At 39.2% G+C, this 20235-nt stretch overlaps 1 protein-coding gene across 6 annotated transcripts in view; it reads left to right on the top strand.

The window, feature by feature from the left end:
* Positions 1–20235, top strand: part of ep300a (E1A binding protein p300 a) — a 76134-nt gene that overhangs the window by 16147 nt on the left and 39752 nt on the right. For 3 of the 6 annotated variants that reach the window (XM_062056167.1, XM_062056168.1, XM_062056164.1), the window contains exons 5-8: positions 3785–3898; positions 8841–9080; positions 9175–9280; positions 9369–9494. In XM_062056167.1, the coding sequence (XP_061912151.1) occupies positions 3785–3898; positions 8841–9080; positions 9175–9280; positions 9369–9494 (586 nt within the window). Of the gene's footprint in view, positions 1–3784; positions 3905–8840; positions 9081–9174; positions 9281–9368; positions 9495–20235 lie in introns of all 6 variants that reach the window. The other 3 variants (XM_062056166.1, XM_062056165.1, XM_062056163.1) reach the window with 1 other exon arrangement.

Below are 20235 nucleotides of genomic sequence, written 5' to 3'. Positions count from 1 at the left end.
TTTTATTGAAGACTTGTTGGTGAAGACAGCGATGAGTGGAGAAGGAGGAAAGGGAAGGGAAACCACACAGACGCCACCTTTGCACTGAATTCAATAGTTTCTCATTGGGCTGCATGATTATGGTCAAAATAATAGTGACGATTATTTTTTATCAATATTGAAATAACGATTATTGAACATGATTATTTACTGTTATGTAAAACATTTTTATAGCATTTTCTTTTTTAAGCAAACCGTATGTGAACTTTAATTTCGAAATTAAACTTTAAAAAAATTAATCAGTTATAAAATAAGATGTACAAAAGACAAAGGGCTAACTAAAAATAAATTTGCCTTTGCAGACTGCGATCATAAAGTACAAACAAGTGAAAAAATAAGATTATGCACAAAAGGCACATATTACAAGGAACAGAGTGTACTGTTCACAGTCTAAAGCCAAATAAAACGTAATTACAGCCATTATTTATGCGTGTCTCTTAGAGGTGGATGGATATGGGGTCCCTCGGTGCAAGGTTGATGTAACTGTCTGTACTTTGGGCACCCTTGCTTTTGTAGCTGTTTGTCTGGGCTTTGCGCCGGTGGCGGGGGCCCTCTCTGTGAGCAACTATAACTCTATTTGGATTATTATCAGGCAAACGATGGTGGTTTAAGGATGAAGGGAAGTGTTTTTAATGCTTAACCTGTGTCCGCAACTTGATACTTTAAGTGTGCACACCAACGCAGCTCTGCCGTCCAACTTTTTGTGACTTTTGTTGGTTTATACGTGCAAGAGCATTTTCGGTTTTGGGGGAACGAGCGGGAGGGTGCCTACAGCACGGTGAGGCGTGCTCCGGGCTTAAAATGCGTACCTGTTGGTCACTCTACGGGAGGGGAGGACACCAACGTAACAATATATTTTTCCTAATATTTTCTGGAGCTACAGGCGACCAGCTGATCAAGGGTGACTGTCAATCACCCTCAGTTCTCATTCACTCTTACTCACTCTCACATGAGTTCACCATCTTTTGGTCGCCCCCTGGTGGTTGGCTGACTGTTGGTTGTGAAAGTACTTCAATTGATATGCAGCGGAGCCTGTTTTTTAAAATGTTAATATCGCCGACGATTACCTAATTTAATCGTAGCGGCCAAAATCGTGATCACAATTAAAATTTGATAACCGGTAATTGTGCAGTTTCTAACTTTCTTTTTTTAAAGGGCTTGCACATGCAACTTTCTTTGGCCCCATTGTGGCCTATTTTGCAGCTGTACTTATTAGACGAAAAGCACAGAGGGTTTGAGGAATAACTTGGTTTGCAAAGAACTATAGAGTCAACCAGTGATGGTGTCCCATAGACCCTATTAAGTCGTAAAAATGGGGTCCCGCAGTAAAATTTTAGTGTCCCACTTTTTTGTAACCGTTTTGAAAACAAATGATAAATGTATGCATTATCCTATTATATCTCACATTCTATATTGTGTTTTGGAAAAAGGTTGTCATAAACATTACTTAGACTTCCTTTTATTGTCATTCAAATTTGAACTTTACAGTACAGATAAGAACGAAATTTCGTTGCATTAGCTCGTTGTAGTGCAGGATAAACAACGAGCTACGAAATTTCGTTTTTAATTCATTAAAAAAAAATACAAAAGAAAAAAAAATGTATGCATATGTAAATGTATTAAGTTATCAACATTCATTCACTTTCTTCTTTCCTTCATGGATCTAAACCGCACCGCTGCAGGTATTTTTTTCTATATTTTTATTTAATACGTTTTTGGTGTATTTATTTCAGTATAAAAGTGTAAAAAGTTTTTTGCTTTGGTCAGATTATGACAATTGTGTGCCAGGGCATACATGCATATAACACATTTAATGGATTATTCTCCCCTGTATGTAGATCATCAGTCGTTTAAAAACCGCTACATCTACACTTTCATGGCAAATAATGCTAACAAGATTAGAATTTTGCAAGTTAGTTTCAATGTCATTTAATACAGTGGCACTCAATGCCTCTAGCATTTCATCTCTGGCTTCGTGATGGCCATAAGCTGTGTTCCCCTTTAAGAATGGCAATATGTGGGGTGAGTGACGTGTTTCTAAGTGAGTGGGCAAGTTAGGAGAAGGAGCGCTAGCATGTTCAGGAGTGTTAATAGCATAGTGGATGTCCGGTTGGCTTTGTGGAAAACATAAATAAAGAGTTGTAACAAATCGACAGCCTCGTCATTCCGACCAAAGAGCGGAACTGTCGGGACCCACTGCCGGGTAAAGTGGAGGGTGTTACCCCCAACAATATATCGGCCCTGGAGGGAATGTCTCCCCTGCGCTCCTCGACCACAGTCTGGGAGCTGACAAGCAGGAAAGGTGTAACATGTTTTTTGGTGCCTGGTGAGGCTGGATGTTTGAAAATCAGTGCACCTGGTCGTAAAGGTGTTCTTTTTATTAGTCCGTTTACATGGCGTGCAAAACATCTTTCCATCTTCATAAGTGAGCCATTTGCTGAAAAGTGGCTCCAGAAGCCACTTTTCATTGAAGCTTTGCTTCTTGGGTTTATTGCTCGCCATGACGAAAACAATAACACGCGGGAGTCCTAATACCGGAAATGCAGTATTTGTGATTGATAAAACTTTTGGCGAATCAAAATTTAAGAAATTGTACTGGAAAGTTCATTACTTTGAAGTCGACCAATAAAAACGCAGTAAACGATGACGGACATTTGACTGTGCAATTATAAACACACACTGGCGGAAAGCGATAATCGATTAAAAAAAACAAGCAAACCAGAGTTTTAACCCAGAGAAGGCAGGTTCGGTAATAAAATAAAATCCACGTCCCTGGGACGTACGGACTTCTGGAAATGCGCGTCCTTTCTGATTTCAATGCGTAAAAAGACACAAAAAGTCTGTTAACACCAACAGTGTTCTGGGTAGGGAGTTCAGAGCAGACTAGCACAGGCATGTTTTGTAATAAAGAAAGTTACTAACACCGTTGTACCTACACATTGTATTAATAACACTACAAAACTAAAGGTGCACACAGACTTTAAAGTCCAGCGTACTCTGGGCGAAGTGGACTCCGTGCGGAATGACCGCAGTGATTGGTGCTTCCATAGTCATAGTAGTACTGCCTTGTTATAGTTTCCTGTGGAATTCTGTGAAATTCCCACAGTCCTTGTGCGTTGCTTTACATTTTCTGGCACTGAAGACGAGGAAGTAGAGCTGCTTGTTTTGCAAAATGGTGAACTAAAGAGACACTCAGTGGTATGTACGGCCGTTAAATACCACAAGAGACGAAAAAGGGTAGGTATCTTGGGGAGTAGGACTACCATCTGCTCTGAGCAAAAGTTGGAGCCACTTAAACTAGGCACGTCAACTGTCAGAAATTGTCAAACCTTTCATTCATACATTGGCCTGATTCATTTTTATGATATGCTTCGGTGGAAAAATGCAGATCTGTCTCATGAAATGTAGGTTGATGTGAAAAATACAAGCCAAACATTGTTTTGTGTGACACGAGGCAAGCAGTTTTAGGAACTGAAGTCTGCCGAATGATAGATGGGCAAACAGACCAGTTTGTTAGGTGCAATGTTTGGTCGTACGATAACCGAGACGGTATACGAAAACCAGAACAAACTTTTGGCAAAAATTGAATCCCACGAAAAGTGGCACCTATTGAAACCATGGTACTATTGTGTTGGATGTATATTATTTCAGTTTGAAAACTGAAGCATGAAACATGAGTTTTAAGAACATGAGGAACGCTAAACACCACAGAAACAAACCTTAATTTATTCCCTTTCATTCTTAGTCGCTCACTGTGCATCATCAAGGCAAATCATCTCCCACTGGAAAAACTGCACTCGACATGACTGTCCAGTCTGCCTGCCTTTGAAGAATGCTGGAGACAAGAGGAACCCACAGTGTGAGTGTCTGTATCTGACCAAAAAGTATTTGTACATGTTTTTGTTTTTTTAAATTTTATGTGATGTTCTCCCTTCACAATTTGTTTACAGTAACAAGATTGATCATAACGATAGTTATAACCAAAGTTAGGGGTGCACAATAATTATTAAACCGATAATTATATGGTCGATAACTATGACGTCACGCCGTTTGTCAGATAACAAAAAAAGGTCAGATAACCATGTATACCAGGGGTGTCCAAACTAAGGCCCCCGCTAAGTGAGACTCGCCAAAAGCTTCAGTGCGGCCTGCAAGACATCACAAGTTTAACAAGAAGATTGTCTGCCGTTTATCCGCGCTGACATTGATCCCTCTGCAAATCAGGTTGATTTAATATCAGGGGAGTTTTGCTGCCCTCATGTGGATATCAATGGAATTACTAGTTGACAACCACCAAGTTTATCTTCAAGTAATGTGAGCAAAGCATCAATTTATATGACCCAATCATAACGGTCGCACATAACACACATCATACTTATCAAACTTTATGGACACTATAAAACACGTATACGTCATTTAAAATTACACATAAATAAATCCATTAGAGTGCATGACGGCTAATCTACGCAAAACCCACTCTCCACACTTCCCCATGTTTTTCGCATTTTAGGAAATCGTCAGGGAAGTAAACAAGGTTAGAGTCGAACTTTCACACGCTCTTAATATTCAATGTTTTATGATTTATACTTCATTTTGCATTGTCGTTACGGTATGGTGAGGGCGGGGTGTTGTTGAAGTAGTTAAAGTTATCTGTCATACCTTGCTTTAATCAATGTAAACTGGAGTGTTTTTTTGTACAAAAGATGGTTGTTACGTCACAGTCAACGCTTTGCTGTGTGGCAAAAAAGCATTGTAACGTGTGCATGTGTGTCTATGTAGGAGTGTGTATGTGCACGAGCGCATCCATATAACATATTGGCAATTACCTTGAAAATATAGCTCTATTGCAGTTTGTACTGTATTTTTGCATGTTTGGCGAACTTCCCTCTTCAATTTGTTATGAAATTAATATGCAGACTTAAAGCATTGCCATTAGGTAACGTAATCACAACGTTCTGGGAATGTTTAGCTGGGTTAGGTATAAAAACAGCTGTGCAAACGTGATCAAAGATCACCTTGAGACACCACACATAGTTTTAATAGAGAATATTTATTTATAATATTTTTTAATTAGTATACTTGCAGACACTTGCGAGGATAGAAAAAACACCTGGCTTCAACAAATCAAACCTTATATAGTATCCCCACCAAAAAAGAAGAAACTACGGTGCCTTATTCCGGTGTTAAGTGAATTCAGATTACTTGCAACAAGTGTTCGGCGATAAAATTTTAATTTTCTTGTTAGTTATGTAGCGTACTGACAGACTGACACTCTTTTTCAAAAGTATTGCTTACCTAACACACCATCAGCAGCCCTCATTACACTGGTAGCACCGCGCGGAAACGCCAAGTCAAGCAAGTGGCCACAACAAAAACAACACACCACTTACTCGAACAAGAACATGACACCCCAAATTTTGAGCATCAAACATTACAACTAAATTAAATCGTTTTGTGCACATTCTTTGTTCTGTTAAAAAACAAAAAAATCATTTTTTATTTTTAGATTTATTATTTAGTTCTCATTTAATATACTGTTGTTACGGAAAGTTTTAATTACATTTTTTTAATTCTTCGTTTCATTGCAGCCTTTTGCTAAAATCATTAATGTACACTCAGCACACCATCTTGACAGAAAAAAACAAAATGTAGACATTTTTGCAAATTTATCAAAAATAAACTCAAATCACATGTATTTACAACCTTTGCCCAATACTTTGTCGATGCACCTTTGGCAGCAATTACAGCCTCAAATCTTTCTGAATACAATGCCACAAGCTTGGCACACCTATATTTGGGCAGTTTCGCCCATTACTCTTTGTCCATTCTGGTTTGCAGCACTTCTCAAGCTCCATCAGTATTGGATGGGAAGCGTTGCTTTTCATCCAGGATGTCTCTGTACATTGCTACATTCATCTTGGTCGAGTTAGGGAGGTGACCACGAACCCGATGGTCACTCTGTCAGAGCTACAGCATTCCTCTGTGGAGAGAGGAGAACCTTCCAGAAGTACAACCATTTCTCCAGCAAACCACCAATTACGCCTGTATGGTAGAGTGGCCAGACAGAAGCCGTTTCTTAGTACAAAGTTTGCCAAATTGCATCTGAAAGACTTTTAGACCATGAGAGACAAAATAACCTGGTCTGATGAGGCAAAGATGTACCGTAATTTCCGGACTATAAGCCGCACCCGACTATAAGCCGCACCAGCTAAATTTAGGGGAAAATACAGATTGCTCCATATATAAGCCGCACCCGACTATAAGCCGCAGGGTTTTGATGTGTAATTACCGTAGTATATAGGGGTTCCTGCTACTACGGAGGGGATTGTCGGGACTGTTTGGGAACGCAAAGCGTCCCATTTATTAACAATAAATCTTTCAATCATTCAATCAAACTTTCACATCTTTGACATGGCGAACAGCATTTGTGCAGAGTACAAATAATACAACGGTGCAAAGTAATACAAAGTGCTCGCCTGTACGTTATCAAAATAACCAGCCTACCGGTGTATGAAAAGTCAGTCTTTAATCATTATGTCATCGTCTTCCTCCTGCGTACTAAAACCACCGAAATCCTCTTCGTCGGTGTCGGAGAAGAACAGGCCGTAAATAAGCCGCACCCTTGTATAAGCCGCAGGGACCAGAACGAGGGGAAAAAGTAGCGGCTTATAGTCCGGAAATTACGGTAACTCTTTTGCATGAATGCCAGGCATCATGTTTGGAGGAAACCAGGCATCGCTCATCACCAGGCCAATACCATCCCTACAGTGAAGCATGATGGTGGCAGGATCATGCTGTGGAGATGTTTTTCAGTGGCAGGAACTGGGAGACTAGTCAGGATAGAGGGAAATATAAATGCAGCAATATACAGAGACATGCAAAAAGAAATGGGCAAAGAGGAATGGGGGAAACTGCCCAAAGATAGGTGTGGCAATCTTGTGGCATCGTATTCAAAAAGACCTGAGGCTGTAATTTCTGCCAAAGGTGCATCAACAAAGTATTGAGGGTCTGAATACTTATTTATGTACATGCATGTTTTAATTTTCCTGAGGGAACTCTCCTGAAGGAATCAATAAAGTACTATCTATTAGGGGTGTAACGGTACGTGTTTTGTATTGAACCGTTTCGGTACGGGGGTTTCGGTTCGGTAAGGGGGTGTACCGAACGAGTTTCTAAGCTAAAGTCTTAACAAGCTGCTTTGCTTCTTCTGCCTCTGTCTCAGCACCCAGCATTGTCCCACCCACACAACCATCTGATTGGTTACACAAAAAGCGGTAACAGCCAATCAGCAGTGCGTATTCAAAGCGGTAACAGCCAATCAGCAGTGCGTATTCAGAGCGCATGTAGTCAGTGCTTCAGCGTCGAGCAGATAGGTGTTTTAGCAGGTGAGCATCAGGCAGCGTACTCTCCCCAAATTAAAATAAACACCTCCCAGTCAACTACTAGTAACATCACTATGAGCCCGTTGACGTTCTAGAAACTTAAACTGCAGCTCAGCTCGCTCGCAGTCCTGGCTTGAGGTGAAGGCTAATTAGCTTTTCGAGTAATGTTAGCTCATTTTGCTATGCGTGTGTGTGTGTGTGTGTGTAGTCTCTCCTATTGCTATTGTACTACTTTTTCAGCTATAGTTACATTAATCATTAGTAATGGAGCAGCCTAGTTTTGAATGGCAGGGTCCCTGCTATCACATGTTGATAGAAATATAACATTTTCATAAAAAAAATCAACTACAGGCTTCCCAAATGCTGTAATAAATTAAGCATGATGAGTTGACTTGAAACGGTTTAATGTTGCACTTTTTATATGTAGAAGAAAAGTTTTGTCATTTTATTTAATTTGAGCAACAACTTGAGGCAGTTTAATGTTGATTAACGTGGGCAGAATTATTATAGTGTTCCCAATGTTAAAAGGATAAAGCCATTGTTTACACATTTAGTAAATAAATAGCCAAAAAATTTATGTTTTGTTGTTTTCTTACTGTACCGAAAATGAACCAAACCGTGACCTCTGAACCGAGGTAAGTACCGAACCGAAATGTTTGTGTACCGTTACACCCCTACTATCTATATATCTATCTATGCAATTTTTGAGTTTTTAATTTTTAATACGTTTTCAAAAATTCTACATTTCTGTTTTTTCTGTCAAGATGGGGTGCTAAGTGTACATTAATAAGAAGTAAATTGAACTTTTTTGATTTTAGCGAATGGCTGCAATGAAACAAAGAGTGACAAATTTAAAGGGGTCTGAATCAATACTTTCCGTACCCACTGTATATCCCTGAAATATTTAAATTACTAGTCTGTTCAACTTGAATTTCACAAAATTCTATTAAAATAAAAAAGATTAGCAAAAATTTGCGCGATTTAAAAAAAAAATAAAAATGAATATACCAATTTGGACACCTTTTTATAAGTACTGGCACTGTTTTAACCAATGTGGTACTAGTATAGGTTAAAATTTAAACAATACCTATCCCTAATCAAGACATTCACTTCACTGATTTATGGATGTGACGTTAGCTCTACAATAGTAGTGATTCATATTTGGTTAGGACAAATCTACAGGTACAGTTTGTTGAATCCACCATTGTTTGTGTCCACAAACTACAGTCAAATCTACATTTCAAAGTTATCGGTATCAGTCTTGAAAAGCAAGAAGTTATCGGTATCGGCTTGAAAAATGTTGTGCATCCCTAGCTAAAAGCATTAAGTGCTATGTGTAAAAGCTGTAGACATTAAACATGTTGGCAAATCAATCTGTCCTATGTCTAATCATCTTACATGTTTCCAATGTCCTCACAGCTCTTTTGGGTGCGACTGGTGCAGGTCTGAGCAGCTCCCTTGGGTCAGTCCCCGGTAGCCAACCTAGTGCTCCTAACCTCCACCCACCGAGTCAGATCGACCCCAGTTCTATAGAAAGAGCCTATGCAGCCCTGGGACTCACCTACCAGGGGAATCAGATCCAGAGTCAGCCTTCCCAGCCCAACATGGCCAACCAGGGCCTTCAAGGGCAAACCGGTATGAGGCAGATGAATCCAATGGGTAAGTTAGCAAACTGAAAGACATTTTAAGGAACATTCAAAAGAGAAACACAAGGAATGCAAATATCTACAAATTCTATTCCCTTTCTTTCTAGGCTCAAATCCTATGGGAGTTAATGGAGGTGTTGGTGCTCCTTCCCAGAGTCAACAGAGCAACTTGCTGCAGGACACTATGATGCACCTCAATGTGAACAACCAGGGGTAAGGACAGTTATATTTTTTTATGAAGGCAAATATATGTCATGTTCAAGATTGATCATTTGAATATGTCTGTCGTTTTCTTTTCCAGCCTGATGAATGATGCCAGTGGGGTCGGCTCAATGCCAACAGCAGCGCCTCTCTCCGCCACAGGAATGAGAAAAACCTGGCATGAGGATATCACGCAGGACCTGCGAAACCACTTGGTGCACAAACTGTAAGTAGTGTAATGATGTTTGATTATTGGTCAATATTATACTTAAATTTAAACATGCGTTACAAAATGTTAAAAAAAAAACATAATATGATCTCATGTGCACAATTCGTCATGCCCGAATAGAACCTGAACCCTTCTCCATGTCTCAGCAATTACTATTTGCTTCCTGTGTTTAACATTTTCACCCATACAATAACTCATGTATTTATACCTAGCAAGTGAAAAATAAAGAATGTAATCTAAAATAATAGATACCGTTTTTTTATAACTATAAGGCGCAGTTAAAATCCTTTAATTTTCTCAAAAATCGACAGTGCGCCTTTTAACCTGGTGCGCCTAATGTACGTAGTAATTATGGTTGTGCTTACTGACCTTCAAGTAATTATATTTGGTACATAGCGTAATAAGTGTGACCAATAGATGGCAGTCACACATTGGAGATACAAGTGGACTGCAAGTTGATCCCTGTTCAATAAATGACGATAGCAAGTACCCGTAAGCAAGCAACACCAAAAGTTGGATGTTTTATTGAGAATATAGGACATTACACACAGCGCTCAATAAACTGTCAACATATTTTAGTACGACTTTGGTAAGCTACGAAGTCTCACCGCTTTGATGGAATGTGGAGCATTATAGCTAGTAGTCAGACGTACTACGCTTCAACATATGGGTATTATTATGGTGTGTGTGTATAAGGACCCAAAATGGCACCTATTAGGAAACATATTTTCTGGTGTTTTTTTTCACAATGTTATGCAAAATCAACTTTTCTTATCTGCGGATGTGTATTTGGGATCTGGATAAGTCCAGAAAATGTGTGCACGTCCGCCATTGTTGTCTGTGCTGTAGTCAATAAGCTTCTTCTTTTTCTCAATCCTATTGTTGTGGGGCTTTCATCCTCGCTGTTGCCATTTCTAATTTAAATTAGGGTACAGTTCTAACTTATATTTGTCAATAGACTTGCTATGAAAGCGCTAAAACAAAATGTTAAAACAAAAATGACGGGGAGAAGATGTCTAAGTGGAGCCATGTAAATAAAACCGCCCACAAAACGGCATACTCTGAAGAGACAGCCAGAAAGCGGCTTTAAGGTGGTCTTTAAAACATAATGTATGCAACATTTTGACCAAAGAACAACCATTACATGTTATGTAGACCACAAGGAAGTGTTGTAAGTGTAGGAAAAAAATATATAATATGGGACCTATTATGCAAAACCAACTTTTCTTACATATTGGGTACTTGTTTTTGTGTATTTAGAATCTGTGCAAGTCCCGAAAATTTTAAATCAAACCATGATATTTTATAAAACAATCTTGTTTTTTTCATACTTCCTCCAAACAAGCCATTTGGAATTCGGCCAATTTGTGCCGTTTTTCCCATTGGTGGCGTCAGCGGATATGTCCAATAATGGTAACGTTTTACCCGAAGAGATATGCGCCATTGTAATCCGACGTTGTAGTCAATAAGTTCCTTCTTTTTATCTATCCTCTTGTTGTGGGGCTGACTGGCTCATACGTGCGTCCTCTGATGTTGCCATTTCTAATACAAATTAGTGTATAGTTGTAACTTGCATCTGTCAGTAGACTTAAAGGCCTACTGAAATGAATTTTTTTTATTTAAACGGGGATAGCAGATCTATTCTATGTGTCATACTTGATCATTTCGCGATATTGCCATATTTTTGCTGAAAGGATTTAGTATAGAACAACGACGATAAAGATTGCAACTTTTGGTATCTGATAAAAAAAAGGCTTGCACCTACCGGAAGTAGCGTGACGTAGTCAGTTGAACATATACGCAAAGTTCCCTATTGTTTACAATGATGGCCGCATGAAGTGAGAGAGATTCGGACCGAGAAAGCGACAATTTCCCCATTAATTTGAGCGAGGATGAAAGATTTGTGGATGAGTAAAGTGCAAGTGAAGGACTAGTGGGGAGTTGAAGCTATTCAGATAGGGAAGATGCTGTGAGAGCCGAGGGTGACCTGATATTCAGCTGGGAATGACTACAACAGTAAATAAACACAAGACATATATATACTCTATTAGCCACAACACAACCAGGCTTATATTTAATATGCCACAAATTAATCCTGCATAATAACACCTGCGTGTTTGTTATGCTAGCTCCTAGCTCCTCTGCTAGCTCCTAGCTCCATAGAACACGCCAATACAATTCAAACACCTGATCAACACACACAATCACTCAGCCCAAAAGACCGTTCACCTAACCCAAGGTTCATAAAGCTTATATATTTTTAAAAAGTTACGTACGTGACGCGCACGTACGGTACGGTACGTGTTATGCTAGCTCCTAGCTCCTCTGCTAGCTCCTAGCTCCATAGAACACGCCAATACAATTCAAACACATGATCAACACACACAATCACTCAGCCCAAAAGACCGTTCACCTAACCCAAGGTTCATAAAGCTTATATATTTTAAAAAAGTTACGTACATACGCAAAAAAAAGCCAAAGCTGCATACTCACAGTAGCACGTCTGCGTCTTTGTCATCCAAATCAAAGTAATCCTGGTAAGAGTCTGTGTTGTCCCAGTTCTCTACAGGCGTCTGTGTATCCAAATCAAAAGTCCTCCTGGTTAGAGTCTCTGTTATCCGAGTTCTTCCATCTTGACTGCATCTTTCGGGAATGTAAACAAAGAAGCGCCGGCTGTGTACTGTTGTGGCTGACTACGTTCGAAAAATACGTCCATTTCGCACCGACAACTTTCTTCTTTGCTTGCTTGGCTTCCTTCTCCATAATGCAATGAACATGATTGAAACAGATTCACGAACACAGATGTCCAGAATACTGTGGAATTATGAAATGAAAACAGAGCTTTTTCGTATCGGCTTCAATGTGGAAGGCATACCCGTGTTCGCCGGGCTACGTCACGCGCATACGTCATCCGCAGAGGCGTTTCGAACCGGAAGTTTAGCGGCAAATTTAAAATGTCACTTTATAAGTTAACCCGGCCGTATTGGCATGTGTTATAATGTTAAGATTTCATCATTGATATATAAACTATCAGACTGCGTGGTCGGTAGTAGTGGGTTTCAGTAGGCCTTTAATATGAAAGCGCTGAAAACTAACAACATGGCTGACGGGTAGAAGACGCGGTCGAATCGAAGGTGCGTAAATAATACCGCCTAAAAAAGGACGCATCCTGAAGAGACGGTCAGAAGCAGTTTAAAGATGCTCCATAAAACATAATCTATGCAAAATTTTGACCAAAGAACAATCATAATATGACCTCTTCAAAGTCTATTCTCTGAACATTAGGAAGCCAGTGCAGTGATCTAAGCACTAGACTAAAATGGTTATATTTCCTGCTTCTAATCAGCAGCATTCTGGATGTACTTACCAATCCAATCCAATCCACTTTATTTATATAGCACATTTACACAAGAATGTTTCCAAAGTGCTGCACAGCCATGTTAAAAACAATATTAAAAACAAAATTAAAAACAATATTAAAAACGATATTAAAACAATATTATGCTACACCAATGACTGAATAAAAACAAATAATAAATTAATAGAAAACCAATACAGAAACAATATAAAAAATAAATATGATTAAAAACGATTTTAAAGGGTAAAACCAATTAAAACAGTAAAATAGACATCAAAATTTATAAAAAAAACACAGAGGACAACAGAGGACAGAAGACCACACAACTCACGTAGTGTTAAAAGCCAAAGAATAAAAGTGGGGCTTAAGACGAGACTTAAAACACTCCACTGTGGAAGCAGTTTGAAGATGGAGGGGCAGAGTGTTCCAGAGTTTAGGGCCGACCACAGAGAAGGCCCTGTCTCCCCTGGTTTTAAGTCTCGTCCTGGGCACCACGAGCTGGAGCTGGCTCTCGGACCTCAGAGCGCGCGCAGGAGTGTAAATTTGGATGAGGTCCGAGATATACTGAGGTGCCAGTCCATGTAAAGCTTTAAAAACAAACAGCAAGGATTTAAAATCAATTCTAAAATGAACAGGGAGCCAGTGCAAACTCAGAAGAATTGGGGTTATATGCTCGCGTTTCCTGGCCCCTGTTAAAAGTCGTGCTGCCGCGTTCTGGACTAACTGCAACCTGGAGAGAGCTTTTTGGCTAATGCCAGCATAAAGTGCATTGCAGTAGTCCAGGCGACTTGAAATAAAAGCATGCACGACTTGTTCAAAAAGGTTAAAAGATAAAAATGGTTTTACCTTTGCTAAAAGACGAAGATGATAAAAACACGATTTTAAAACGCCATTGACTTGTTTGTCAAATTTTAAATCGCTGTCTATAGTGACGCCAAGGCTTACAGCTCATTTAGAGAGCCCAGTGAGAAGGCCATTGCAGTAGTGTAACCTGCTGGAGACAAAGGCATGGATTAGTCTTTTTAAGTCTGATTTAGACAATATTCCTTTGATTTTGGCAATGTATTTTAGGTAGCAAATCTGAGTCCGTTATTACCCCTAAATTTCCAGCCTGATTACTAGGTTTTAGGGAGAGTGTCTCAAGGTGAGTAATAATATTTTACCTTTGCTTCTGTGGACCACACACACAATTATTTCAGATGTGTCTTGAGTTTAGCTAAAGAAAATTGTTTTGAATCCACACACTGATCTGTTCAATGCAGTGACAATCAACAGGTCAACGTTCACCTGCCTTCAGTGACACGTAGATCTGAGTAGAGCTGCGCGATTAATCAAAATCGTATCGACATCAAAGTTTTAATTAGTGTGGTTAGGGCTGGGACACCCCCTCACCCTACTTTTTAGCCCTATCCCTACATTTTGCGCGTTCCCGTGAAGGTAGTAGTGCCCCAATGACTCTTTGCATGTAGGGGTAGAGGGCATAACGAGGAGTTGGGGGTATGAATCTAGCCCTTCAGAGTGAGCCATTTCAGATGCTGACTTGCTCAGGTAGGGCCAGAGAAAAATGCACAATTTCTGCTTAGGTTATATTGTATATTACATGTTAGTTTGGAATGTTAGTTTGTAATGTTAGCCAGCGAGCCACGCTAGCTAATGTTAGGCTAAAATACTAAATAATAATACTAAAATACTAAAACTTTGAAGCTTGCGAATGTGAAAACATTAACGTTACATACCTTCAAAACATTCACAAAAGACAACAGCCGTAGATGGCAGATTCTTCTCTGTGTAGTTCTTTGTTTGTTCATCAACCGAAGCATGATGAATGTAAAAAAAACGATCTCAGCCATTAACTCCATAGATGTCGGGTTTGTTGTGTAATCGGACTATAGTGTTGTACAGTTCACTGCTACTAATAAAGTACTGTGAGACTAATTAATTAAAAAAATTACTAATGCCTTTGGAAAACACCCGTAGTTATTTTTTATCCACATGTGCTGCCGTGCGGCGGTGACGTTGTTCAGCCGAGGCGCGTTGTATTTGTGGGTCAAAACGCACACACTGAGCGCATACAATCATAATAAACGTCCAAAGGAATAATGACAAAATAACAGCAATTCTACTGGTTAATAAAAATGGTGCGTGAAAGGCAATATGAAGGTATTTGGGCTTCAGAACTGTCAATATAGATGTCTCGCCAAGTGTGTCAATACAGCATTACCATCGTTGCTTCAAATTTAGGTAAGCATTTAAATATCAAACATTCAGACCTGCACAAGGAGCTTAAAGTGTGGCAGGTAATATAGTTAACAGCTTCCCTGGTACACATACAGTAGATACGAGACACGCATACAGTTGGTTCGCTTGTTGAAAATTATTAGAGCAGTCCAAACTGCCCACGTAATGTAAAATAATGCAAGTGAATTGACCGAATATTGTAACATATTCCCACTTTTTAATTTGTGTTTTATCTTTAACAATGTGTATATTACATGCTACTTGTCTTATCTGTGTATTTTTAGCCTTGTTTTCAGTGTTTACTAATTATCGTATTTGTCTTAAAGCACAGGTCAAAATTGGCAACCATAAATCATAAAGCATTTAATACAAGGTCAATAAAGATTTCTGTTCTATTCTAACCTAATTCTAGATTATGGCATGCTTGATCTAATATGTAAAATAATTGTAAACTGTTATTTGAGTGCAATAAGAAAAGCCCATGTGTTTAATGCACATTTTGATTTTAATTCTAATGTTCTTTGGGTGCAATGATAAACTTATAGACAACATTCACAATCACATTCACACACTAGGGCCAGGTCAATCTGTGTTGGCCCAGCAATTAGGTGGCGACTTGTCAAGGGTGTACCCCGCTGTCTGCCCAAGTGCAGCTGGGATAGGCTACAGCACCCCCAGCGACCCCGAGAGGGACAAGCGGTAGAAAATGGATGGATGGATGTTTAATTATAAGTTTTATCATAATTGTTTTGTTAAAATGAAGCCAATAATGACATTTTTTTGTGTTCTCCTTTTATTTTGAAAAGTATCAAAGTATTAAAATACATAACGATATACATTTTGGTACTAAAATATTGGTGTCTGTACAACTCCAGGTGGGATGTATGTGCAAACGCAACTATGTAGTCGCTTACGTGCCTTAACTATGCAGTGACGTAGCAAGTGGTGTCCCAATTCCTAGGGAAGATTACAGCCCTACCCCTTTTTACTTCATTTCGAGGGTGTAGTGGTAAAGGGTGAGGGCTAGTGGTAGTGAGTGAGGGGGTGTATTGGGAATGGGCCTTAATATACCAGTATTACACTTAATATCGGTATATTTTAGAAAGATATATATATATATTTGAGACAATACCGCCATACTTGTATCTTTTGATGTGCCTTTGTTACGGCCGTTTGCTCTTTTCTGCGCCTGATGGGCGAAGCACAGGGCATTCCCTTTGGCTCAACCCCGCCCCTTGCGTGTTTACGTAGGCTTCTCTGACGCACAATGACGCAACACAGCAAACTTTTCAAAAGAATATGGCGGCTCTGGTGCCGACTTCGCGACTCCCGAGTGATGCAATGCTTTGGTCACTGACTGCATTTGGCTATTGGTGAGTGATTACAGCTTTATTTATACATACACCAATTTGCTTGAGAACCTATATCTCTCCTTGTAGCGACTTTATCACTAATCTCATCTGTTTGTTGTTCAGTTCTGTTAGTGACTTAGCACAGCAACTAGCGATAATTCCTCTCTGCTGGTCGCTCGAAATGTCAAATGTTTAACTACTCCTCGGCTTGAAAGTGCCTCTCCTCATAGCCTGTGTAGACTAACCTAGTATAGCGGCTAGGTGGCTGAAGAGTAATTTCAAACTGAACAACCAGCGGCCTTCAACGCAGTGAGTGAGAGTAGAAGCTCCCAACTCTCCCTGCGCCAAAGCATGAGGCTATAAACTGAACGTTACTGAACAAAAGTAGCGAAAACTGCTTTGACATAGTAACGGCAAACAAATTACTTTATAAGAATAAGCAACACGTTAGGTTACTACCGTACTTACAACAAAAATAATCTGAGTACTCTCAACACTGGCTATCTAGCCATAAAATACATGGGCAACCTTAAGCACTTTGCATGTTTTGTTCAAGATACTGGTATATATTGTATGTTGCCATTCGGACTAAAACTACCGAGATATCAGTTTTCGTCGTTATTGCCCAGCCCTAAGTGCGGTAAAGAACTGCATTTGGCTGAGGGTTTTTTTTCTCTCCGCTGTCTCCGGCATTTGAATGACAGTCATGTTCGCCAAACAGAATTGTTGAGCTTCGCATTTGTTCCTCTCTCGCTTCAAACAGGGAAAAAGAGGTCTCATTCTGTGCATCGCTCTCAGCACCTGAGCGCATTTGTATAATTGTTGAATTAACTTAACAGAGTGACTCCTCTTTTCAGTCATTTACAATCTTTGTCTTGTGGAGACTGGAATGAGGCGCCGCCGCTGCCCACACACTCACAGTACAGGGAGCCTCGCGACTCGCCATTAAGAAATGCCGCAAAGTAACACAAGGACGGAAAAAAATACGATTATAAAGCCAAATGTCCCATTGTGGTAATATTTCAGCTTCAAATCAGATGGGCGATATGAGCCCATCAACACTTGCAAACAAGCAAAAATGTTGTTGTGATCATGTGATAGCCATCCATCCATCCATCCATCCATCCATCCATCCATCCATCCATCCATCCATCCATCTTCCGCTTATCCGAGGTCGGGTCGCAGTAAACCAAAATACAATGCACCTGGGGATAGGTTGATTGGCAACACTAAATTGGCCCTAGTGTGTGAATGTGAGTGTGAATGTTGTCTGTCTATCCGTGTTGGCCCTACGATGAGGTGGCGACTTGTCCAGGGTGTAATCCGCCTACCGCCCGAATGCAGCTGAGATAGGCTCCAGCACCCCCCGTGACCCTGAAAGGGACAAGCGGTAGAAAATGGATGGATGGACAATGTTTGTCCTCATTTTTCCAACTGGGACAAAAAAGCACTTTAAAATGTTCAATTTCTATTTAAGTTAGATTTTTTAATTTTTAAAAGGAGTCCATTGTATTTTTTGTTTATTTATTTAGAATAACACTGTTATTTACCTTCCGATTAAAGTACAATGGTCAACAATTCTACAGTAATGACAAAATAATATATTATTTTAAATGGTTACTTGCATTATTATAATATAATATGATTCTGTTACATTATAAACTGTTTATTTTTTAAGTAAATTATTGCATATTGTTCTAATGTGTGGCACCTTGAGACAAACATATTATGATTGATAGTCTAAAAGTAACATGTCTTCATTCACTTGAAATTTTTGCATTTTTATGCATTTTTATGTATAAGATATAAAAACAAGCTCGCAGTGATCTTTTTGCTGTTGAGACTGTTTTATTGCACAGCTTCACACACTTCTCATACTGGAGTTTGTGTCAAGTTTTAAGGTGGGTAAAAAAGATTTTGCACGCCCCTCTTCTGTGCATGGAGGATGAGGGGCACAGCTCTCAGCACATACAGACTGATGAGTGAGACTTCCGCATCAAGACAATAGTAATTGCAGCGCAAATTCAATCTGCATCGATATGAACTATATGTTTGTTTATTATATCGAGCTTAAAATAAATTATCAAAACATCACTGATTGCAGCGCAACTTTAATTTATATCAATATGATCAATATATTTGTTTTTGATATCATGCTTTAAAATAAAATTGATATATTGCTCAGCCCTAGTCATAGTGGTGTTATTACTATTATTATTTTCCAGGTTTTCTCACAGAGTTCCTATATACTTATGCGTATCGGGCCGTCATCATATAATTTGCATAATTAGTGATAATGGATGTATAATTTTTAAAAGGGTAAAAAAAAAAGTACATTTTATAACCCAGTGCGCCTACTGTACGGAATAATTCTGGTTGTGCTTACCGACCTCAAAGCAATTTTATTTAGCTCATAGTGTAATTATGAGTGTGACCAGTGTAAACAACACCAAAACTTTAAATGTTCCATTGGGAATATAGAACATTACACACGGTGCTCAAAATCTGTCAAAATGTTTAAGTACGACTTTGAAGCCGCATCGCTTGATGGATTGTCGGCACATTACGGCTACTGTAGTCAGACATACAAATATTATTAAGGTGTGTCTATGAGGACCGCAAAACGGCACCCATCAGCAGACCTATTATCTGGCGTTTGCAATATTATGCAAAATCATCTTTTCTTACCTTCTGGTATCTGCTGATCTGTATTTGGGATCTGCATAAGTCCTGAAAATGTGTGCGTGTCCGCCATTGTAGTCCGTGCCGACGAGGTAGTCGATAAGCTTCTTCTTTTTCTCTATCTTCTTGTTATGGGGCATCCATCCTCTGCTGTTGTCATTTCTAATATAAAGTAGCGCAAAGTTCTAACTTATATCTGTCAGTAGATTCGCTATGAAAGCGCTAAAAACTACCGGTGTAGTGGGTTTAAATAATTCATCCACAGAACTTAAGTTATTAGAGACACATTTCTGGCGTTGTTGTTGCACTGGTGAAACACAGATGAGGAGATGCTGCTCTGTTGTTGATTTAAATAAAATCAGAATGTTATTAAAACACTTAGCTCCATCTTTTGACACATCTTCAACTCTCGTCCTTGCACACAACACTGGTACAACAAAGATGATGGGGAGAAGATGCTGTCGAAGGTGAGCCACGTAAATAAAACTGCCCACAAAACGGCGCATCCTGAAGTGACTGGCAGAAAACAACTTGAAGATTGTCTGTAAAACATAATCTATGCAACATTTTGACCAAAGAACCACCATTACATGTTATGTAGACCACAAGGAATTGTTTTAAATTGAGAAAAAAAATCATAATATGACCCCTTTAAAGCGCCTTATAATCTTATAGTCTTTTGTATGAAAATAGACATGGATAGACCCGGTCATCGGTGGTGCGCCTTAAAACCCGGTGCGCCCTATGGTCCGGAAAATACGGTATGTGCATTTAAAAAGTAATCTAATCTTATTTATTAGTATTAACATATATTTAATCCCTCATATGGTTTTGCCCTATTTTTTCATTGTTGCTGTTTAAAGTACTGATTCTGATTCTGATTATTGTACAGTGTAACACAGGCTGCACTTTGTTTACAATGTTTTAAGTTCCTAAAGACTTCTGCAATCCTTTTAGTGACTTTTTATTTATTAAAAACGACAGGCTAAAAATCTACCATAAATCTAGCTCCACATGCACTTTCTCTCCTTAAAAGAGCGCTACTGTCCTCTTTATATTTGCACATTTTGTAAATCGCTGTCCGCGGGTATATCTCAGCTATATTTAA

Source organism: Entelurus aequoreus, linkage group LG08, assembly GCF_033978785.1.
Source record: "Entelurus aequoreus isolate RoL-2023_Sb linkage group LG08, RoL_Eaeq_v1.1, whole genome shotgun sequence".
Taxonomy (NCBI): domain Eukaryota; kingdom Metazoa; phylum Chordata; class Actinopteri; order Syngnathiformes; family Syngnathidae; genus Entelurus; species Entelurus aequoreus.
This window is presented reverse-complemented; position numbering and strand designations above follow the sequence as displayed.